The sequence below is a fragment of the Lissotriton helveticus genome, chromosome 2_2 (assembly GCF_964261635.1).
Source record: "Lissotriton helveticus chromosome 2_2, aLisHel1.1, whole genome shotgun sequence".
Classification (NCBI taxonomy): Eukaryota; Metazoa; Chordata; class Amphibia; order Caudata; family Salamandridae; genus Lissotriton; species Lissotriton helveticus.
The window spans coordinates 299,008,988-299,031,163 of NC_136060.1; the positions used below are offsets into that span (position 1 = coordinate 299,008,988).

The following is a 22,176-nucleotide window of genomic DNA, read 5'->3' on the forward strand; positions in this document are numbered from 1 at the left end:
TAGATCACATCGCCCACTGACTTGAGCAATGTCAACACTCCACAAAAAGGCAAACTCATTCTTATTACAGCAATGAAGGGGACCTAGCCCAGATTATGAATATATTAGTTTTCAGACGTTTTAGGAAGCTGTATATGAGTCTTACTGTTTTATCGGGCCAGTCAAGGAAGTGTATTTCTTTTCTCCTCGTGCAAATGCACAGATCTCAGGATATGTGCCTAGAGTACCTAGTAAGTCTGAAGAATGAATGGCTCAGCCACTTCACCAAAATAGTGACAACACTACCAGTAGATTCAGTTTTTGTTCTCGCTACCTTGAATCTCAATTTAAAACGGAAGTATGTAGTCTGTCTGTGAGAAGCTAACTTAGTCTTGTCATGTTCCCTACTTTAGCTTAAATCATTACAAATCGGAATGCAAGAATCCATATGATAAGGCCATGTGCTAAGTGACTGATGACCTACCCACCTGTATATGCTTGAACAAACACACACATACGTAACAGGATAGGAGGTGAATCTGAGGCACTGTTACAAAAAGTTTGAGAGTACTGCACCAGAGTTGGAGGAGCCCTCTTTCAAGGAATAATGTTCCACGAAGAAACAAAAACACACCAACACAAGGCAGAGTAGCTGAAAGCAGCCCAATATTGTGCACAGGCTAGAAAATGATAAATGAGAGAATTACTATTGAATTTAAATACATTAATGAATCAGTGTGGTCCAAGGACCAATTTGTTGTACCGTATTAAAAAGCAAATGAAAAGTAGCTGAAGTAAAAATTATAAAACTGTGGAACAGTAAAAGATTAAGCAAATGCGAGGAGCCACTAACACTGCACCTCGTTGTCGAGGTTTATGTGCGTGATTAATTCATATCTTTAATTATTCATCCAATGTAACGTTTACATACAATTAGCAATCCTTACTCTTAAAAGTGTTACTTACCCTAGCTTGAAAGTAGATGGTCGTAAATGGTATTCTGATAGATCCCAGCCAGTGTCTTTCAACACGTGTATGTATTGCACTTCCTCTTTCACGGTCGTCCTTGGAAATGATTGGAAAAGGATCAGTTAATAATACTAATACAGATATTCAAATAATATTAAGACACTTAGTTACATAACGTAGTCTGATCTGATACATATATTGGGTGTCAGCCAACTATGACAAGACATTCATCAAATTTAGCAACAAAGAAAGGAAAGCCCAGTTGCCATAATGGGCTAGGAAACTAAATAAATCTGCTTGGTAAAAGTAGATCTATTCCTTTGTCTTTAAGACTTTCTCCTCACTACAGAAGTAGAGCAACCACAGTCATGTACAGGTCCCAAAAGGAGCAATCCACCTATAAATGCAAGTTCATTTTTAACTGGAAGGCAAGCAAGCATTCCAGATGTGCTTTGGGGTTGTTGGTGAGGGGCAGCTTTGGCCCCTGTGGCACTGTGGCTTCTTCGGGGCATGAATCTGTCTATACCCTAACTTATGAGGACAAATGAACATGGACAAACACGGAAAATGATGGGTAGAAATATTTAAGAAAAGTCTAATCCCTGGGGTTTCTGTGTGTGTTGTAATAAGTTGCCTAGGCCAATAGAGGGCACTAATGCTTGCCAGCTCTGTACGGTAAAGTCAAAGGCAGTGCTTCTCTGAACTGTTAAAGACTAGAACAAAAGTGTTAGTTTTTACATAAGCAGTGTTTTGGTCTACTGAAAGCCCTGAAACCAATGTGTGCATGATGCTGTGATGCTGGCTACCATGCAGCTAGAAAATACATCTCCTGATATGCACTGTTCATGCCTGATGGAATCCATTTTTTTCAACTTTCCAGTTAATGTAATTACCTGATACTTTGAAACTACAGCTACCAAGATTTCCTGCAAAAATAAATCACTATTTCCAACGGCTTTAGCGCTAGGTTGAGGCAGAACCCAATCAAACCTTTGGCTACTGTAGGATGGAGCTCATATCGCTCGGATAAATTTTTTTAAAGCGTGTACGACAGGTGCCAATGCAATAAAATTGTTGCAGAATAATTGATCCTCCAATTTACATCTTCAGGAATCAAGATGAGTATTGGTCACCAGCTGGATTTTTATGTAACTTTCCTTCTATTCTTTCTTCTCTTCCAGATATTACCTGGACCGTTTATGAGTCAAATCACTGGTCACCTATTCGACTTTTATAAACGTACTTTCTTCTGTTTCAGATATTTCTTGTACCCTTTTATGTGTCAAACCCCTATGTCGATTAAAAACAGATCTAAGAACAGTGAATATGTGTCTTATTACTGAACATGGTGAAAATACATGCTTTGCCAGAACGACCCCTTCTTACGATAAGGCAAGACAGCCAGCAAAGATCCACTCTCCTTTGTTTGAATGAGGTAATGATTTTTGGAACTGACACCACATGTTTAAGGCAATGGTCCCTATACAAAACATCGACTGAGGCCCCCTAGGGTGTGTTGAGTAGGTAGTCGGACCAGGGATTAGGAAGGCCGGCTGTTATGGGCGATGTGGGTGGAATAGAGGTTTCATTTGTTCAGTTACAAGTTTAACCTTAAGACCTCACTGATTAAGAACTGCTGTTGGGCAGGAGCCATCTAATTTTTTGGTATGCAGATTACACACAGATCATAGCAGTAGGCACATTAACCCAGTGACCTTTGTTCTTGTGAACAGTACGATAAACAAAAATCTCTTTAGTAGGTGCATTAACCCACTGAAGTTGGCTTGCCTTCAGGACATTACAATGCAGGAAGCATCAAGGACCCAGCTAAACTTGAGGAATAGGCTCACCGCTTCTCTATGCGGCAGGTTACATATGGAAATACATGTGCAGTGGTAAGAAAAAGAGGGTACACCCTTTGAAGTTTCTATGGTTTAACATATTAATGTATACCTGATCTCTATCCAGTCCTCGGGAAGTCCTGGTTCTTTAAAGAGCGGGTGCATGTGCATAGGGTTACATCTAATCCACAGTGCCTTCACTTTAATTTCAAGCTCAGAAATATTTACAATTGGTAAAGGGCATGAGGTCAATCATTTAGACGCTCTTTGCCTGATGCCCAATAATGCCAGCGGAGTTCCACAATGTTGATGGAACTACAATGGAACTGATCTATCTACATCTTACAAACCAGAAAGCCAGCATTGATAGCGACTTTCATCAAGACGCTCTAAGTATATTTTTCACAACTTACAAAGGAGCCTATTGCTGTGTTTACTTATTCACATTACAGATTCAACTGAAATTCGACATACCTGCAGCCATACCATTTTCATAAGAGGGTTCAATGACAAAATATTTGAGTGAGTGTGCAACCATGACTTATAATGGATAACAATTCTTACCACAGGTTACAAGGATATCTCAAGTCACCTTAAAGTTTTGTGAGCTTATAAAGGAAACTGACTTTGAGTCTTGTTAATCGCATAAGTACTATGCCACTTGAAATAGTCTTATAATGTACGCAGTGGTTGCTTTTTTTCCATACATCATTAGGTCCGATACGTGCCACCTTACTAGACAGGTGGGATATACATCAATATGCTTTACAAAGACACTTAAGATAATGCCTTGCATTAAATACATCACATTTGTGTAACAAAAGTTACACAAAGGGAGAGTTCACATGACCCTCAAATTACTGACTAACCTCCAGGATATCATAGACTACTTCATCGAAGACATTGATGAACACGTCATCCTTCACAGACTGCAAGCTGGCTGTACTGTAGTCACCATCTGGAGCTCTGAGGGTGAAGCAAACAAGGGTTCAAAGAATTGTAATGATTACTGATCGGGAGGTTTCATTCTTTTTTTGTAAACAAACTTTATTGGGGTTTTACAAAAGGTTCCAGAAATCAATGTTGCATCATAGTTACTAGCATTCAGGAGAGTGTTTAGGGGGGTCATGATATACACATCGCACCAGCCTTACAAAATAAAAGGGCAGTAAGTCTCTCTGTTCCCATTAACCTTCCCTCCGCCTTCAGCAAACCAAAGAACAGGAGTTATTTGTGATATTTCCTGGATTACTACGGCTATCTTTAATCTCTAAGTCAAACTCCCTCCCCCCCAACTCATCCCCCTCCCTACCCTTCCCCCCAGGGGTGTCACTTCTGAACAAGCCACTCTTTTGTGACAATCTTTTACTTCAGGCTTTGTTTTACCATTGGCTAAGGGCGCACTGTAGAAACTCTCAGTCAATGAGAGTGGTGGTGTGTTGGGGTTGGGAAACAGCCATTTCTAAGCGGTTTTTACCACGCAATGCTATTACATCGCGTGCCTTACAACTCATGCGATGTAATAACGCGTAACCATTACTACGCATACCATTACATCACATGCGCTTTTACAACGCATGCAATGTAATGGCCATCCACATCATTGTGAGGAAACTGAGGCTGTTTCCTCACAACGGCGTGCACCGCGCACAGCCCCTCAGCCAACGTGAAGCAGAAACCAGGAGAGAAGAACCACAAGGAGAGAGAGGTAAGGGGGATTGCGCTTGGGGTGGGGGTTACTTTTGTTGTGTTTAGGGTAGTGTCAAAGTAGTGTTGTAATGTTTGTGTAGTGTAGTGTTTTAGGGTTTAGGGTAGTGTCGGGGGGTCAAGCAAGGTCGTGTTTCAGTGTAGGGACCGTACTGGGGGTAGGGGCAGGGTCGCGCTGGGGGCAGTGTTTTAGGGTTTAGCGTAGTGTTGTAGTGTTTGTGTAGTGTAGTGTTTTAGGGTTTAGGGTAGTGTCGGGGGGACGTGCAGGGTATTGTTTCAGTGTAGGGTCCAGACTGGGGGAAGGGGCAGGGTTGTGCTGGGGGTAGTGTTTTAGGGTTTAGGGTAGTGTAGTGTAGTCTAGTGTTTTAGGGTTTAGGGTAGTGTTTCAGTGTAGGGACCGGACTGGGGGTAGGGGCAGGGTCGTGCTGGGGGTACTGTTTTAGGTTTTAGGGTAGTGTTGTAGTGTAGTGTAGTGTTTTAGGGTAGTGTCTGGGGGGGGTCGTGCAGGGTAGTGTGTCAGTGTAGGGACTGGAAAGGGGTTAGGGGAGGATCATGCATGGGGTAGTGTTTAAGGGTTTAGGGCAGTGTTGAGGGTCGCGCAGGGTAGTGTAGTGTTATTTTAGGAAGAGGACTGGGGGTCAGGGGAGGGTTGTGCAGGGGTACTATATTAGTGTTTAGGGTAGGGTAGGGTACAGTCACTTACATTGCAAACTTTTACCAAGAGTATAGCTTCACCACGCATGCCTTTGCGTTGTAATGGCATGCGTGGTAAAGGCATAGTCGTGGTAACATTTTGAGATGTAATGGCATGTCGTTGTCATTGAAATCGCGTAGTAATACCCGCGTTGTAATGGCACGCGTGGTATTGGTATGCGATGTAATGTCATAAATTTGTTCAGGTTACTGTCTGACTCTCTATGGCTATGGGTTAGGCGAGGCTACAAAGTGCTTAACCCAACTCTGCCGGAGGTTCCACCCTCACTTCCTCATCTTCGGCATCATCTGGGATTCGGAATAACACTACCAAGGTTTCCCAAGCTCTTACTGCTTCCAGTGCCTTCTCGCTTCCCATTCGTTTAGCTATTTGCATTCTGATTGTTCATTCACATTCTGCCCACCTAATGAATTCTGTCTTCCAGCTGGCTACGTTCGGGCCTTGTTTTGCTTTCCAGTGCTTAGTTATATCTCTCTTTGCTAGTACTAAGCCCCTATCTATAAATTTACTTCTGATTTAATTTTTAGATGTGTGTGGAAACCAATGCAATTGGCAGTACCCCAGAGACACTTCGACTTCTCTGTAAGTAATATCCGCCAACAGCGTTGTTACCTCTTCCCAGAAACTACCCAGGTGCGGGCAGGCCCAGAACATATGTTTAAAATCCGCTCCTTCCCTATTGCGGACAAGCTGCTGTTTGGGACTCAAAATATTTTTTCATCTTCTCTGGGGTAAGATATGCCCTGTGCAGGACATAGAAATGCACTTGTTGGAATCTGGTATTACTGGTGCTCTTCCAAGCCCTTTCCACTAGCTCCCCCAGGTTTTCTCTGGAATAGCCTCGTTGAGGTCTGCCTCCCACTTCAACCTCAATTTCGTTAAGGGCGGCAATGTTTCTCGCGTTCTGCGCCTGTATAAGCACATGACCGCCTTGATGGTACCTGCCGCCATTACCATATATTGCCATCCTAGTGACGTCCGCTGTTCAGTGAGACCCTCGCTCCAATGCTTTCGTATAGCCGCGGTGAGTGCGGAATACAACAGGAAGTCCCCCCTGGGTAAATCATATCGATCTTGCAGATCGTTAAATGGGATCAAAGCTCCTTCCTCATATAGGTCTGCTATAGTTCCCAGTCCTTGCTCAGTCCAAGACATTAATCTCTGCCAGTTGCCCCCATGTGGCAGGGCCTCACACATGAGTAACGGAATCTCTTGAGCCTAAGGGCATCTAATTTTAGCTCGCCTCAAGCACCTATTCCAGCATAGTCGGGCTGTGCATAACTCCAGGGGGGGGATCTAATCGGAAGCTTCCATACAATTTGGGATAATACTTTGAATGTCACGGGGCCCTCCCTCGCATGCGGCTCGCCACTGCCTTTGTGAGCCATGGTAGCTGTGCTGATATTTAGGAAGCCTCGAAGTCTGGCACGGTCAGTCCTCCCTCTGCTCTTGGGCGCATGAGCACACCAAGTGTCACTCTTCGCCTACCATTACCCCACAGAAACCCAGAAACCATCAATTTTAGCTGGGTAAAGTACCTCGCTGATATCTAGACCAGCAGGGTCCCAAACTAATACAGCAATCTCAGCAGAGTCACCATCTTGAAGGCTACCCAGCCGGCCACCGACAGCGGCAAAGAGGCCCAAAATTCAAGATTACCTTTTGCATTTCTTAGGGTTCTCTCTATGTTACCCTCTAGAATGTCTCTATCTGTGTGGTAGATTTGGGTACCTAGATACGTCAGGCTCCTAACTTCCCAGCTCACTCCCTCCGTCTCTTGAGGGCCTATCCTATCCGCTTTCATGGGATATAAACAAGACTTTGCCCAGTTCACCTCCAGCCCCATTGCTACTCTCAATGCTTGCAGTAATTATTTCGCGCCCCAGAGCGCCTCCCCTGAGTCTGCCAAAAATATCAGCAGATCATCCGCGTAGAGTGCAATGTGGTGCATTTGCCCAGAGACTTTGAGGCCTTGATAGTATTGTCCCGTTCTGGCCCTAGCTGCAAATGGCTACATTGCCAGGGCAAACAAAAGAGGGGAGAGCGGACACCCTTGCCACGTTCCCCGTCCTACATTGCATTGCAAGCGTCCAATATGAGCCCACCTGTCTTAACCCAGGGAGTAGAATTGGAATACAGGAGGGCTGTCCAGCCCACAAAACTATCTCCCAACCCAGCTTTCCTCATCACGTGGAATAAATAAGGCCATTCCAAGATATCAAGTGCCTTTTCTATATCCACTGAAAAGACCGTCGCCGCTTCTTACCTATACAAGTCGGCTTCTAGTACCTGCAAGAGGTGTCTAACATTAAGGGCTGTGTTTCTGGTGGGTATAAACCCCGATTGGTCACTATGTTGTCATGCGTGGAAGCAGACGAGTTGCCCGCACTCGACTCAGGATCTTGTAGTCTAGGTTAAGCATAGAGAGCGGGCGGTATGCTGTTCCATCCCAGGGCGGTTTCCCCGGTTTAAGCAGCGGTACTATGATAGCCTCTCTGGTCGAGATAGGAAGGTGCCCCTCCTGTTTCGCATCATTGTACAACTTTACGAGTCTGGGGGCCAGTAAGTCTATGAAGGTTAGGTAAAATTCAACAGGTAGGTCATCAGTCCCCGGCGTTTTGTTCCGTGCCGTATTTTTAATAGCTCCCCTGACTTCTCCAATTTCTATGTCCCATCCCAGGGCCTCCGCTAGATCCCCAGCTAAGAATGGTAGGTCTACGATGTCTATGAACTCATCTATGCCCTCCCCCACCTGGGTTGATCTACTTTTGTATAAATCAGTATAGTAATCTAGGACCAGGTTATTGATGCCTTGCTGGTCATATCTTGATTCTCCGTTCGGCTCTCTAACCTCCAGTAAGATTGAGCCTCTCCTGGCTGCGTTAGCCAACCAAGCTAATAGTGCTCCCAACTTATCCCTCTCCATATGAGCTCGGGTTATATATTCCCTGTAATCAAAACAGCGAAGGCGTTCAACCTACACCGCCACATTTTCTCTAACCTCTAAAAATTCCCCCTGCTTATCAGAGTTCTCCAGTCGTTCCTGCTCACGTTCTCTGAAGTGCTGATTCGCCCTCCGCATGTCCTCTAGCAAGGTCTTCCTCGTTCTCACCTTCCCTGATATGCAACGCCCCCTGATGACTGTCTTTATGGTATCCCACTCATAGGGAGGCTTCATGTTGTTGATGTTTATAGTAATGTTCGGCTTTACCCAAAGTATTAAAACAATAGAAGTGGTTATCTATTAAATATCTAAAACAAAATTAGAAAAAAAAGTATGACACAAGAAGTCATTGAATTTGTTTTTGGTGTACCTAAAAGGTAGCTCAAGTTCCTCATTCCAGTTAGGGTTCGGTCCCTCCGCAGTAGTGGTCTGGCACACCGTACGCTGGAATAAAACTTCCACGAAAGGACGGACTAAAACCTGGAAGCCAAACAACAACAAAACATTGATTCAAAATAATGAAGTAGTTGTTGCACTCAGATTAAAGTATGTGGCATCTGATATATTTCCATATCATGGAGACCGATTTGAAATTAACCAGCTCAACAAGAAACTCTCCCTTGGCACTTTCTTTAAAAAAAGGTTTTAATAGATTTTTCATAAAGTAAACAATGTGAGATCGTAACATGATAATCAAAATACAATAGCACCCACGGTTTGAGCAGAAAGAAAGAAATATGCTACTTACCAGTATGCATCTGTTCTTGGCATGTAGAGCTGCAGAGTCAAATACTGTGCATTAGATCGCCACCTGCTGTTGGGCTCGGATGACTGCAGGTTGTTGTCTTCTTGGAAGAAGTCTTTGTAGTCAAGAGATAGGTGACTCCTCCCTTGGACAATACTGCGCATGGTCATCGACTCCATCCTCAGATTGTTTTTCGCCATGATGGGAAATGATGGAGTTAGTAGAAGTAAAGATAAAGAAAGGATGTCCATGCGTGTGTATCTAATTAAGATGATAACTGGAACGGATACAAGCCCCGGTGAGGCGGGAGGGCGTATACGACTCTGCAGCTCTACATGCCAAGAACAGATGCATACTGGTAAGTAGCATATTCCGTTCGAGGCATATGAGCTGCAGATCGTATACTGTGCATTGATTGTGCAGCAGTGTCTCCCCTAGCGGTGGTCGCCTGTATCCGTTGCAGTATTCTGAAACAGTGTTCTAAGGACAGCTTGGCCTACTGCAGCTTGCTGCTTGGCTTGCACATCAACACAATAGTGTTTAGTGAAGGTGTGTATTGTAGACCATGTCGCTGCCTTGCATATGTCCTCTAGTGGTATATTTCCTAAGAAAGCCATAGAGGCTCCTAGTTTGCCAGTAGAGTGTGCTCTAGGAGGAACTGCTAGTGTACGTTTAGCTTTTTGATAGCATATTTGTATACACTTTACAATCCACCTGGCAATTCCCCCTTAGAGATGGGGTTGCCTTTGTGTGGAGGTGCGAAAGATACAAATAATTGTTTTGTATTTCTGAATGTTTTAGTCCTATCTGTCTAGTATAACAGGGCTCTTCTAACTTCTAAGGTGTGTAAAGCCCTTTCTGCAACAGAGTCCGGGTTTTAAAAAAACACGGGTAGCTCTACTGATTGGTTAAGGTGAAAAGGAGTAATAACTTTTGGCAGGAATTTTGGATTAGGCCTAAGTACCACTTTGTTAGTATGTATCTGGAAAAATGGTTCTTGTATTGTGAATGCTTGTATTTCACTAACTCTTCTGAGAGAGGTGATGGCAACAAGGAAAGCAGGTTTCCATGTTAGGAACTGTAATTCACACTTATGTAAAGGCTCGAAAGGGGGTCCCATAAGTCTTGTAAGTACCACGTTTAGGTTCCATACTGGAGCAGGTGGTAACCTAGGTGGGATTATACGTTTTAATCCTTCCATAAAAGCTTTGATCGCAGGTATTCTGAATAGAGATAGATGTTGTCTATTCTGTAAATAGGCTGCTATTGCTGCCAGATGCAGGCGTATGGAAGAATAAGCTAAGTTGGACCTTTGTAGGTGTAGAAGGTAGCAAATGATATTTTGGATGGAAACATCCAGTGGATCAATGTGATTATTGTTACAATATATTGCAAATCTTTTCCACTTAGCGGCATAACACTCTCTGGTAGTGGGTTTTCTAGCTTCTTTAATTATGTTCATACAGTCTGGTGGTAGGTTTAAGTAACCAAACTTTAAGACTTCAGGAGCCAGATCGCCAAATTCAGTTGGCTTGGTTCTGGGTGTCTTATTTCTCCATGGTTCTGTGTTAACAGGGAGGGCGTGAGCTTTAATTTTTGATGTGGAACTAGTGAAAGATCCAGCAGTGTGGTGAACCACGGTTGGTGTGCCCATGTGGGAGCAACTAGTATCAGTTTGAGAGACTGTTGTCTGAGTTTGCGCACTACTAGTGGAATGAGTGGGAGAGGCGGAAAAGCGTACGCGAATCTGCCTGACCAGTTCATCCATATTGCATTCACCTCCGACCGTGGGTGTGAAAATCTGGCGGCGAAGGTTAGGCATTTTTTATTCTCGCGGGTGGCAAACAGATCTATCTGTGGATGCCCCCACATTTGGAAGAATGGCTGAAGAACTTGTGGATGTATCTCCCATTCGTGAATCTGCTGTGACTGTTGACTCAACATATCTGCTATCTGATTGTGAATTCCTGGAAGGTGCTCTACTGACAGGTGTGTGTTTTGAGGAATGGCCCATCTCCAAATGTTCTGTGCGAGCTGGGACAGTTGCAGAGAGTGTGTCCCCCCCTGTTTTTGTATATAGTACATGGCTGTCATATTGTCCGTCCGGATTAAGACAGCTTTGTTTTGTACTTGCACTTGAAATGTTTTGAGTGCTAGGAAAATTGCTAGCAGTTCTAGATGGTTCATATGGAACAGTTTTTGCTGGTTGTTCCATTGGACTTGTGTGGTATAGTGTAAGAGATGGGCTCCCCATCCTGTGAGGGATGCGTCTGGTATGAGCACTATGTGTGGAACAGGCTCTAGGAACGGCCGTCCCTTTGTCGAATTTTTGGTGTTCCACCATTGCAGAGAGCGATATGTACGGCTGTCCACCAACACCATGTCTGAGAGCTGACCTTGAGCCTGATTCCACCGTGGTGCTAGACATTCTTGTAATGGGCACATTTGCAGTCTTGCATGTGGAACTATGAAGATGCAAGACGCCATCATGCCTATTAGTCTCATGAACACTTTGGCTTGGAGAGACTGCTGGTGTTGAAAAATGGAGACTAAGGTTTGAATGCTCTGTATCCTGGCTGGACTGGGATACGCTAGAGCTTTAGATGTGTCTATGGTAGCTCCTAGATACTGATGAACGTGCGAAGGCTCTAGGTGCGACTTGGTGTAGTTTATGGTAAACCCTAAGTCGTGCAATGTTTGAATTGTTTGCTTTGTGTGATGGACACATTGACTGTATGATTTTGCTTTTATGAGCCAGTCGTCGAGGTAAGGGAAGACATGTATCTGTTGTCTTCTGAGATGTGCCGCTACTACTGCTAAGCACTTTGTGAACACTCGTGGTGCTGTTGTGACCCCGAATGGAAGGACTTTGAATTGATAGTGCTGCCCTTGTATGACAAACCTTAGATACTTCCTGTGAGCAGGATGTATAGGAATGTGAAAGTAGGCGTCCTTTAGGTCTAGTGTTGAAAGAAAATCGCCTCGTTGTAGTAGTGGGAGTACTTGCTGCAGAGTGATCATGTGGAAATGATCTGATTGTATGTAATGGTTGAGGGGCCTGAGGTTGAGAATTGGTCTTAGTGTCCCGTCCTTATCGGGAATTAGGAAGTACAAGGAGTAAACTCCTGTTCCCTGTTCCTCCAGAGGAACTACTTGAATATCATCCTTTTGTAGAAGTGCTAGAACTTCTTGTTGAAGTAGAGTAATATGGTCTGTGGACATTGGACGCTGCTTGGGTGGTATGTTTGGGAGGGTTGCTGTAAGTTCTAGGCAGTAGCCATATTGGATAATTTGTCTTACCCACTTGTCTGTTGTGATGGAATTCCAGACAGGTAGGAACTGTGATAATCTGCCCCCCCCCAGGGGTGGAATGCTGTGGGGGAGGCAGAGGGAAGTCACTGTTTGGGAGTGGAAGAGGAGCGGTTGTTGTCATTGCCTCTACCACTTCCCTTGTTATTATTTCTGCTGTATCCTCCTCTGAAGTAGCTCTTGTTAGAGGAGGTCTGTGTATTTGTTTTGAAAGATGACGTTGTATCTGTGCCGTTTTGCTTAGAGCCTCCTCTATAAAAGGAGCGGCGAAAAGAACTTCTAGTCTGTGTGGATTGTAATGCACCCATAGACTTAACTGTGTCTGTGTCTTTTTTCATCTTTTCTAGTGTGTTGTATACTTCTGGCCCGAACAGTTGGTTTTGATTGAAGGGCTGGTTCGAGATGGTTGTTTGTACCTCTGTTTTAAACCCTGAAATGCGTAACCACGCATGTCGTCGGAGTATAACACTAGTATTGACTGCTCTGGATGCTGTGGCAGCTACATCTAGTGCACATTTAATGGAGGCATTGGATATTAACCTGCCTTACTGAACACCGTTTCAAGGTCCGAGCATGTCCCAAGGGCCAGATATTGTATATTTCCGTTGAGGGTAAGGATGACTTTGTGGGTAAGGGTGACCTTGCGGTGCTGATCTGTGGGGTGTTCAAGCTGTGTGTTGTAAGAAACAGAGCTGGTAAGCCTAAAGGACGCTGGGGTGGTTGGTGGAGGAGAGAGGGTAGAACTCCAGTATATCGAATGTAGTAAACTGCTGAATGGGGGTCCGGTGACCATTAAGGATGATCGATGGTTGGTTCCGCCACATGTGGGTGGCTCTAGGTCGTAATAAGGAGTGAATGACTATAAACATAACTTAAATAAACATAACTTTGACTTGAGTGAATGACTCCATGGTGGGGTGAGCCAGCATTGCCAAGGGAGGGATGAGAAGCCCACGGCCAGGGGAGGCTGGGTCAGAGTGAGTGAGCAGAGGCCAGCTGTGTATATTTCTTTGAGGAAGTGGTCTGCCTACTAATCAGATAGCGATTGTAACTGGGCCATTGGGGACCACAAGGCCTCCTTGGTCAGGTGAACGTTGCAACTTCGGGAGGGACACTCGTTTGTGACAGCTGTGCCATAGTAGGCCCCCTGTAGTGTTTGATGCAAATCCTGTAAGAATATCCAGGGGAGAACAAAGGGAAGGTTTTCAAAATAGCACAGAAGGTGGGGGAGCATCACAATCTTGGAAACAGAGATACAGCCCATCACTGGTAAAGGGAGGGACTGCAAAATTGGTACCTGCAGTGGAGTGACGCTACTCATGCTGTCAGATTGCCATCCAAAAGATCTTGGGGGGTGTGGTACATACAAAAATCCAGGTATCGGAAAGAGGAGGGCTCACTAGCAGACCGAGCCATCGCCCAGATTCAGGTTAGTCAGCACTGTGTCGGGAGCCAGTGAAAATATGCAGAATTTTGTTCCAGCTTACCTGAAGTCCTGAGACTCTGCCAAACTCCACCAGGAGGCCCGCTATGGGGGAAGTGATTAGGGGATAAGTCTTTAGGGTATAATAGGATGTCATCTGCATATAACAGAATTGCATGGATTCCATCTGGGTACAGGCATTCCCCACTCTCTGCCTTCCTGCCTGGTGCAGACTGCCATTGGCTCCATCGCTAGGGGAAAGTGGGCAACTACGCCTCATGCCTCTGCCAATGGATATAGCCTCAGAGAGTTGTCCCCCTTGGTGTACCCAGACTACTGGGCCCATGTAAAGTAGGCAGATTAGCCCAACAATTAGGGCACCACAGTCAAACTTTGATAATGTGCAAAACATGTAATCCCAGCCTAGGGTGCCAAATGATTTGATTTGATTTTGAATCTTCTAAAGCATGTGATTGCCCTAGAGCGTCTTGGTGCTAGCATAATTAGACATCCATTCACAGAGCCATTGGAAAAGAATAGTAAAAGCTACCTCACTGACTGGAAAGAGAAAGAAGGCATGTTTCGAATGCTTCCGGAAACAGCAAAAATGTGCCTGATTTTTTAGGTGCTGGGGTAGGCTGTTTTAAAGAAAGCATGTAGAATGAACAAAACTGCATCTGCCACAAGCCGCTTAACTTGATCCTAGGTACAGTCACTGACCTTAGTGTGGCAGATAATAGAGAGTACCACGTGAAATTACTTCTGAGATACTCTGGGCCTAAGACATGTAGTCCTTTATGTGCCAGACATAAAGCTTTAAAAGCAACCCCCTTCCTCAACGGGAGCCAATGAAGCGCCACCAAAGCCCGAGCTACTGACTTGAACTTCGGGACTTTTTTGGCAGGTGACAGGCAGTGTTTAGTAGCATCTACAGATTTTTTTAATGATTTCTATTAGATGCCAATATATAATGCATTACAGTAACTGAGCCTTGATAAAACTAGGGAAATGACTACTGTTTTCTACAGGTCAGGGGGAATAAAAGGTAACACTTTCTTCAATGTTTTAATGATAAAAAACAAAATGAGGATAGTTTATTTATCTGAGCCTCGAAGGATAGCTCTGCATCAAAATGACGCCCAAGTTCCTTACTTGGGAGACTAGCATATGAAGGGAAGCAGGAGATTGGGAGCACCATGCTTGACCCCAAAAATCAGCCTCCTTCCTAAAAGTAAGAAGTTCAGTGTTTTGGGAATTCAGTTTTAAACAAATTCTGCTCATCCAACTATTAACTTCTTGCACACATCTATAAAATCGATCAGCCACCTCCATCACATTGATGGAAATCGATGCCCCAATTTTCATATCATCAACATTTGCTACTGTGGTGAAGTTGAAAGAATGGATAAGCTTGTCTAATGGAGCCACATAAATATTAAGAAGTGTTGGGCTGAAAGATGACCCCAGGGGAACCTCGCAAGGCAAGGTAAAAGAATTTTACTTAAACTTCCCAAGGGCTACCCATTGTTCATGACCTTACAAGAAAGAAACCAGGAGATTCAAGGCTAATCCAGTGATCCCGATGTCTGCCAGTCGTTTTGGAGTACAACGTGACTTACTTTATCAAAGCCCACAGAGAGATCCAAAAGTATCATCGCAGCCGTCTTCCGCCTTGTCCATGCCAGATCTTATTTCTTCTGAGACTGCTATCAATGTATTCTCAGTTCTATGGTTAGGCCTGAAACCAAACTGTGCTCATTCAAAATTTTGTTGTTCTCAAGATGGTCTACCAAAGGTTTGAGATGTTTTTCTATAATTTTAGCAGGGAAAGATAACAGAGATATGGGTCTGTAATTATTCTCTAACAAGGGGTCTATAAAGGGCTTTTTTAAAAGTGGGAGGACAGATACATTCGACATTCGCTTCCAGTGTCCAGTCTTAATGACAATATTGCACAAGGTCATAGGAGGTCATGCTCATGTAAGATCGTAGGTGGACAGGGATCTGAAGGGGGCTCCTGACTTTGCATATCGGATTAATTCTGCCACCTGATCCAATGTTAAAAGGGGGAAAATTACAGAGTTCAGCTTTATTTTTTTTTTCAGAACAATATTTTATTCTGCTGCTGAAGAGTTACATAAGACATACAGCGTCCCGAGCCCGGGGAGGCTGCGAGCATGAAGGCAAAAATCACATTGTGAGACAATTCAAACAGCCATTTAAACGCAACAACTAACCCTAAAACCCTCCCCCCAGTACCCCCTAGTCTCCCACCAGAATTCCCCCTACCCCACCCCCTGCACAGCGTCGAATCAGTCTATACGTAGAACATAGCAAAGTAGATGAAGCGTGTAGCCCTCCTCACACGGGTTCAATGTCCAAGTGTCTTTCACCCGGTTCATCACGTGCTGGCGGCTCCAGCCATAGCCCCCTGTACTCAGCCCACCTCTTCCAAATTTTGTAATGTTTCCTGGGGCAACCCCTGGCCTCAAATATCGGGCGTTCCAGGCCCATAGAATAGTCCAGCCCCTTCTTCCACACACCCAACAGGGGGGCTTTGGGGTCTTGCCAGGCACGGGCCACGTCCCTCTTGGCCACCACAAGACCCAACAACAACAAGTGGCGTTTGTAAACATTGCCTCCCACCTGTTCCAGGACATGAAGGAGGCCTAATTTTGGTGTGCGAGGAAGGTCCCAGCCCAGCACCTCTGATAAACAATTCCACACACCCGTCCAGAACTTTCGCAGACCATCACACGCCCAGACAGTATGTAGGAACGTACCTGTCTCTTTGCCACACCTCAAACAGACGGGAGACGCAATCAAGCCCGCCTTCCATAGCCTTTCCCTAGTGTAGTATGCTCTGTGCAAGTATTTAAACTGTATAAATCGTAGCCGTACTGCAATGGCCGCTCCTCTGGGAGCCTCAAGTGCCTCCCTCCAGTCTTCCTCCTCAAATGCCCCCAGATCACTTTCCCACTTGGCCCGCAGAGAGTCTAGGGGGGGTCGAGCAATGTGTAACTAACGTTTGATATATAGACGAGATTTTTTTGCTCTCCAATTCTCCCATGAAGACCTTCGCCTCCAGGGGGCTGAACTCGGGCAGCGAGTCCAGACCTCCTATGGTAGGGGCAAAAGCGTGACGAGACTGTAGATATAAAAAAATTTGGGTCTGAGGCATGTCATATTCCTCGCGTAGTTCCTGGAATGACTTAAGAGTCGTGCCCCTGACCACATGACCCACGGCCGAGATGCCGATCGCATCCCAGCCACGGAAACCCTGCAGGGACAGCAACTCCGGCAACTGCCCATTCCGCCACAACAGGGTCTCCCTCGTCAACTTGTTCCACCACCCCATTCTACGGAGCGCGCCGCGCCATATGCGGAATACGGTTTGCGTGACTTCAGGGAGTCCCCTCCTCTTAACCGCCGAATACAGTATCGTATGTAGCGTGTCGGGATCCATCAGGAATCGCTCCAGGGCGTATGTAGGATCACTCCGCTCCCCATACCACCATTCATTCAGCACCAAGAGGTGGGAAGCCTGATAGTAGGACAGAACATCCGACGTTGCTAGCCCGCCGCAATATGTGGACAAAAAGCATGTGCGGAGCGCCACTCTCGCCGCTCCCCCCGCCCAGAGGAAAGTACTAAGTGCCGAGTTCACCAGCCTGAACCACCGCGGTGGTATAGGGTATGGGTGGTTTTGTAACTGATATATAAGGCGCGGAAGGGCCACCATCTTAAAAATGGCCGAGCGGCCATAGACGTTCAGGGGCATGCGGGACCACGTAGTCATATCAGATCGGATACGCTCCCATACCGGCACGACATTGCGCGACCAGGAGACTCCCGGAATGTCCGTCAGAAATATCCCCAGGTACTTGAGTCCGCCTATCGCTTCCTGTAGCGCCCCGGCCCAGGGCCCTAAGTCTCGGCGCTCCCCAAGCACCCACAGCTGTCATTTGCGCAAGTTCAGGTGGAGGCCCGAGACCTCTCCGAAGATACGCATGATGTCAAGGACTCGTGGTCCAGATCTGTTCAGGTCTGTGAGAAAAAAAGAGGACGTCATCGGCATATAGTGCAAGTCTGTCGGAGGGTCCCCCAGTCCACTCAATGCCCCGCATCTGTGCGTCTATTCGGACCCACCCCGCCATGGGCTCCATGGCCAGGGCAAATAGATAAGGTGAGAGGGGGCAACCCTGTCTGGTGCCTCTACCGATGGGGAATGGAGCCGACACTGCCCCAGCCACTCTCACCGATGCCGTGAGATCTGTGCACAACAGTTGAATATAGGACAGGAAGCGGGGCCCCAGGTTTAACCGGGACAGAAGTGCACGGAGGTAGACCCAGCTCACTGAGTCGAAGGCCCTGTCTATGTCGGCCAGTAAGAGGGCCGCTGGTATCCCCGCTGTTCGAACCGCCTCTAGCACTACCTGCGCACGCCGAATATTGTGGCGTGTCGCCCTGTGAGGCATAAATCCGGCCTGATCCGGGTGCACGAGCGCCGTGATGTACGGGAGGAGGCGATTGGCTAATGCCTTTGCTAGAATTTTTGCTTCAGTGTTTAGTAGCGATATCGGTCGATAGGATTCGGGTCGGTCCGGAGGCCTTCCCGGTTTGCAAAAGACCACTATTTCAGCGTGCCGCCAGTCCCTCGGAAGTCGGCCACAATCTCTGGCTTCTTCTAACGCTCTACCATAGTAGGAACCCAGTTGGAGGTGAAATTTCTTTAAAAATTCGCAGGGGAATCCGTTGGGCCCAGGGGCCTTGCCCGTGTTCAGTTCTCCGAGGGCCGTACCCAGCTCCTCCGCCGATAAGGGAAGGTCAAGTACATCTCGCTCTTCGTCCGAGAACGATCGTGGCGGGAGATCAGCCAGGAACTTATCCACGTCACTCGGCGAAAGGAGTTCCCGAGGGGCGTACTGGGTCTCATAATACCGCGCAAACGTGGCCGCCAGGGCCGACGGGGCTGTCATGGGCTCACCCGTCTCGTCTCGCAGACAAGGCAGAGACTGCGCGTGAAAAGTGCTTTGACATAGTCTATAGAGCATCGAGCTGCACTTATCGCCCCACTGATATATCCGACTCTGAGTCGCCAACCACAACTGTCGAGCCTCGTCTAACTGCAAAGAGGCATAAGACTGTTGCATCAGTAGAAGGCGTCTCACTTCCTCTTCACTCCCGCCAGCACTGCATCTATGTTCTTGGTCCCTAACATGCTCAGCCGCCAGAGCCAAGTCTTCCCTACGCTTCCTGCGGTCAGCCGCACACCAAGCAATATGCACACCGCGCAGCGTGGGCTTCAGGGCCTCCCAAAGGGTCATGGCATACATATCAGGGTGGTCATTATCGCTCCAATAATGAGCAATTGCCTCTCGCATATGAGACTGATAGGGTTCTTGCTGTAAGTGCCATGTGGAAAGACGCCACCCTGAATGGCTGCCTTCTCCTGTCTAGGTGGAGGTCCAGTATAACAGGGGAATGATCCGATAGACCCCGTGGTAAGATCCGTGTGGTATCGACCCTCCCGACCCAGGCCTGGGGAACAAACAGATAATCGATCCTAGAAAAGGACTTGTGCACCGGTGAGACGTAGGTGTATTCGCGGTGGTGAGCGTGTTGATGGCGCCACGTGTCTACCCACCCCATGCCTCTCACCATTCCATCTAGTTTAGTAGGTGTGTCCGATACCACCTCCCCCCCCAGCCTGTGTCGGTCCACTCGAACATTCATCACATCATTCCAGTCCCCGCCAATGACTGCCATAACATTCGGGATCTCAGCCCATACTCCAAACAACTTTTCTATAAGGGCACATTGCAGCGGGGGTGGAGCATACACACTCCCAAAGACGATCTGTTCCGTTCCTATCTTGCCCTGGATGAACACATACCTGCCCTGCGGGTCAGCCCACTGAGTTCCTGCGATGCACTAGTATAGCCACCCCCCGGGAACCTCTCACAAATCCCGCATGAAATACTTGGTGATAGCCATATCTCTGAAGGCTAAGGGTCTTGGAGCCCAAGAGGTGGGTCTCCTGTAAGAGCAACACATCGGCCTTGTCCCTCTTCCCTTGGCGCAGGAATGCCCCTCTTTTAATTCTATCTAGCATCCCCCGCACATTCCAGCTCACAACACGCAGCAAAGCCCTCTGCAGGCTCAATTCGGGAGTTTCAGCCGCCATCTAGGGATAAAAAGTCAGGTAATCCATGCGGGAGAGGCCACACACATCCATCTCGTATTGACAGGATCCAGGAAAGCACTGTGCAGTAAAACGCGTCCCCCCTCCCCACCCCCCCTCGGAGCACCCACCCAACTGCCCCGCATTCCCACAATCCCCCAACAACATTCCCCCCCTCCCCCATCTTCTATGCTGCCCACAACTTTCCCCCACCCCATACCTCAGTAACATTGAAGCACCTGTCGCGGTATAGATAGTCACTAGCCCCCAACGGGCGGCCAATGACCCATTTTTGCCAATGGATCCCAACCAACTGTCCACCCAATCCCAACTAACCCTTAACCCAACTAGCTACTCTACTGTTCAGGGTGATGTCCGCCCACTCACGGGCATCCCCTAACCTGCGTTTCGTTTGTGAGTCATGTAGTGTGTCGCCAGGCCACTCGGTCAAGTGGCGCGTTCGGCAGGATCCAGAGAGCGTTGTAGCCGTCCAGGGAGACACATAGTGGAGCTAGGGCAATACGTATCTTCATGGCCCCGGCGCCGGAGCCTCATCTGCAGTGTTGCCCCCCGACGCCCCATCTTTGGGCGGGCGGTTCCTCTGCGAGCGTGCCCTCCAGTTACTCCTGCTGCGTGACCTCCTGGGGGTCCTCGGGGGTCTGGTCGCGGAGGAGGAGTCAGAGTCTCTGCTCGGGGGGGTATGAACCTTGACCCTCACTGTCTCATCAGTCCATTCAAAGACCTCCTCCGGGGTGTTGAAGAACTGTGTCTTAGACTGGAACACCACTCGCAGGCGGGCCGGGTAAAGCAAAGCATATTGAATTTTTAATTCTCTCAACCGTGCCTTCGCCGCAGTAAAGGATTGGCGCTGTTGCTGCACCAATTTAGTATAATCGGGGAAAATCAATATTTTGTGGTTGTCGTACATTACTGGTTCCTTATCCCTCGCTTGCTTCAGTACGCTGTTGCGGTCATGATAATTAAGGAGTTTGGCAATGACCGGACGGGGGCGAACTCCAGCCGGAGGCTTCGGGAGAAGAGCGCGATGAGCCCGCTCAATAACGAAACACCGCGACAAAGAGTCCGGAGGGAGCCACCCCTCTAGCCACGGTGCGAGGAATGCCTCCATATTGCCCTTCTCACAGTCCTCCGGAAAACCCACGAATCGCAGATTGTTCCTTCGCGCCCGTCCTTCAGCGTCTTCGACCCGGCGCGCCAGTCCCTTCTGTATCCCCTCCATAGCCGCCACTTTCCTCTTTAGGACTACGACATCGTCCTCCACATCTGTGATTCTGGCTTCAGTTTCCGTTATGCGGGCCACTGCGTTGCGTAAATCCTGACGGAGCAGCGTGACATCGGCCCCAACTGCTCCAATTTTTGCGTCTAGTGTATCTCTTGACTGCGTTATGGCCGCCTAGAGGGCCGCGTTGTCCGGAGTAGCCACCGGTCCCGGTGGGCCTCCAGACGCTCCGGCCCCCCCACTCGGTCCTGTAAATTTATCTATGGGGCCTTGTTTCGTAGTGCCTCCGCTATTGCTGCCCCGCGTCATCGTGGATAAGAGTCCGTGGCACAATGTCCCAACAACCGTGTGCGCCTGCCCACCTTCAGTGTAGGGCCTCCGGAAGGCGGTGTAGCTCCAAGGTGTGTAGCACCTCCCCAGGTCACCAAACACAGCGGCGGGGTACAATGCGCAGCAGTGGCAAGACGCTTCGGGCGAAATGTGTCCCAACGAGGGGCCCCCACAACGGGGTCAACCAGGCCCACTCACACACACACCCCCTGGGCCCCGGCGTAGACGGACAACGGTCCTCGTCCAATACAGCAAAGGACAGACGGGGGCGAGCTCCAGCCGGAGGCTTCGGGAGAAGAGCGCGATGAGCCCGCTCAATAACGAAACACCGCGACAAAGAGTCCGGAGGGAGCCACCCCTCTAGCCACGGTGCGAGGAATGCCTCCATATTGCCCTTCTCACAGTCCTCCGGAAAACCCACGAATCGCAGATTGTTCCTTCGCGCCCGTCCTTCAGCGTCTTCGACCCGGCGCGCCAGTCCCTTCTGTATCCCCTCCATAGCCGCCACTTTCCTCTTTAGGACTACGACATCGTCCTCCACATCTGTGATTCTGGCTTCAGTTTCCGTTATGCGGGCCACTGCGTTGCGTAAATCCTGATGGAGCAGCGTGACATCGGCCCCAACTGCCCCAATTTTTGCGTCTAGTGTATCTCTTGACTGCGTTATGGCCGCCAAGAGGGCCGCGTTGTCCGGAGTAGCCACCGGTCCCGGTGGGCCTCCAGACGCTCCGGCCCCCCCACTCGGTCCTGTAAATTTATCTATGGGGCCTTGTTTCGTAGTGCCTCCGCT

At 47.7% G+C, this 22,176-nt stretch overlaps 1 protein-coding gene across 1 annotated transcript in view; it reads right to left on the reverse strand.

Annotated features, from left to right (window-relative positions):
- The window catches only part of CC2D2A (coiled-coil and C2 domain containing 2A), a 527,307-nt gene that overhangs the window by 124,275 nt on the left and 380,856 nt on the right, over window positions 1-22,176 (reverse strand). Inside the window, exons 25-27 of the mRNA XM_078678452.1 lie at window positions 8,526-8,635; window positions 3,659-3,755; window positions 946-1,044 (exon numbers count right to left, since the gene is read on the reverse strand). Of these exons, the coding sequence (XP_078534578.1) occupies window positions 946-1,044; window positions 3,659-3,755; window positions 8,526-8,635 (306 nt within the window). The remainder of the gene's footprint in view (window positions 1-945; window positions 1,045-3,658; window positions 3,756-8,525; window positions 8,636-22,176) is intronic.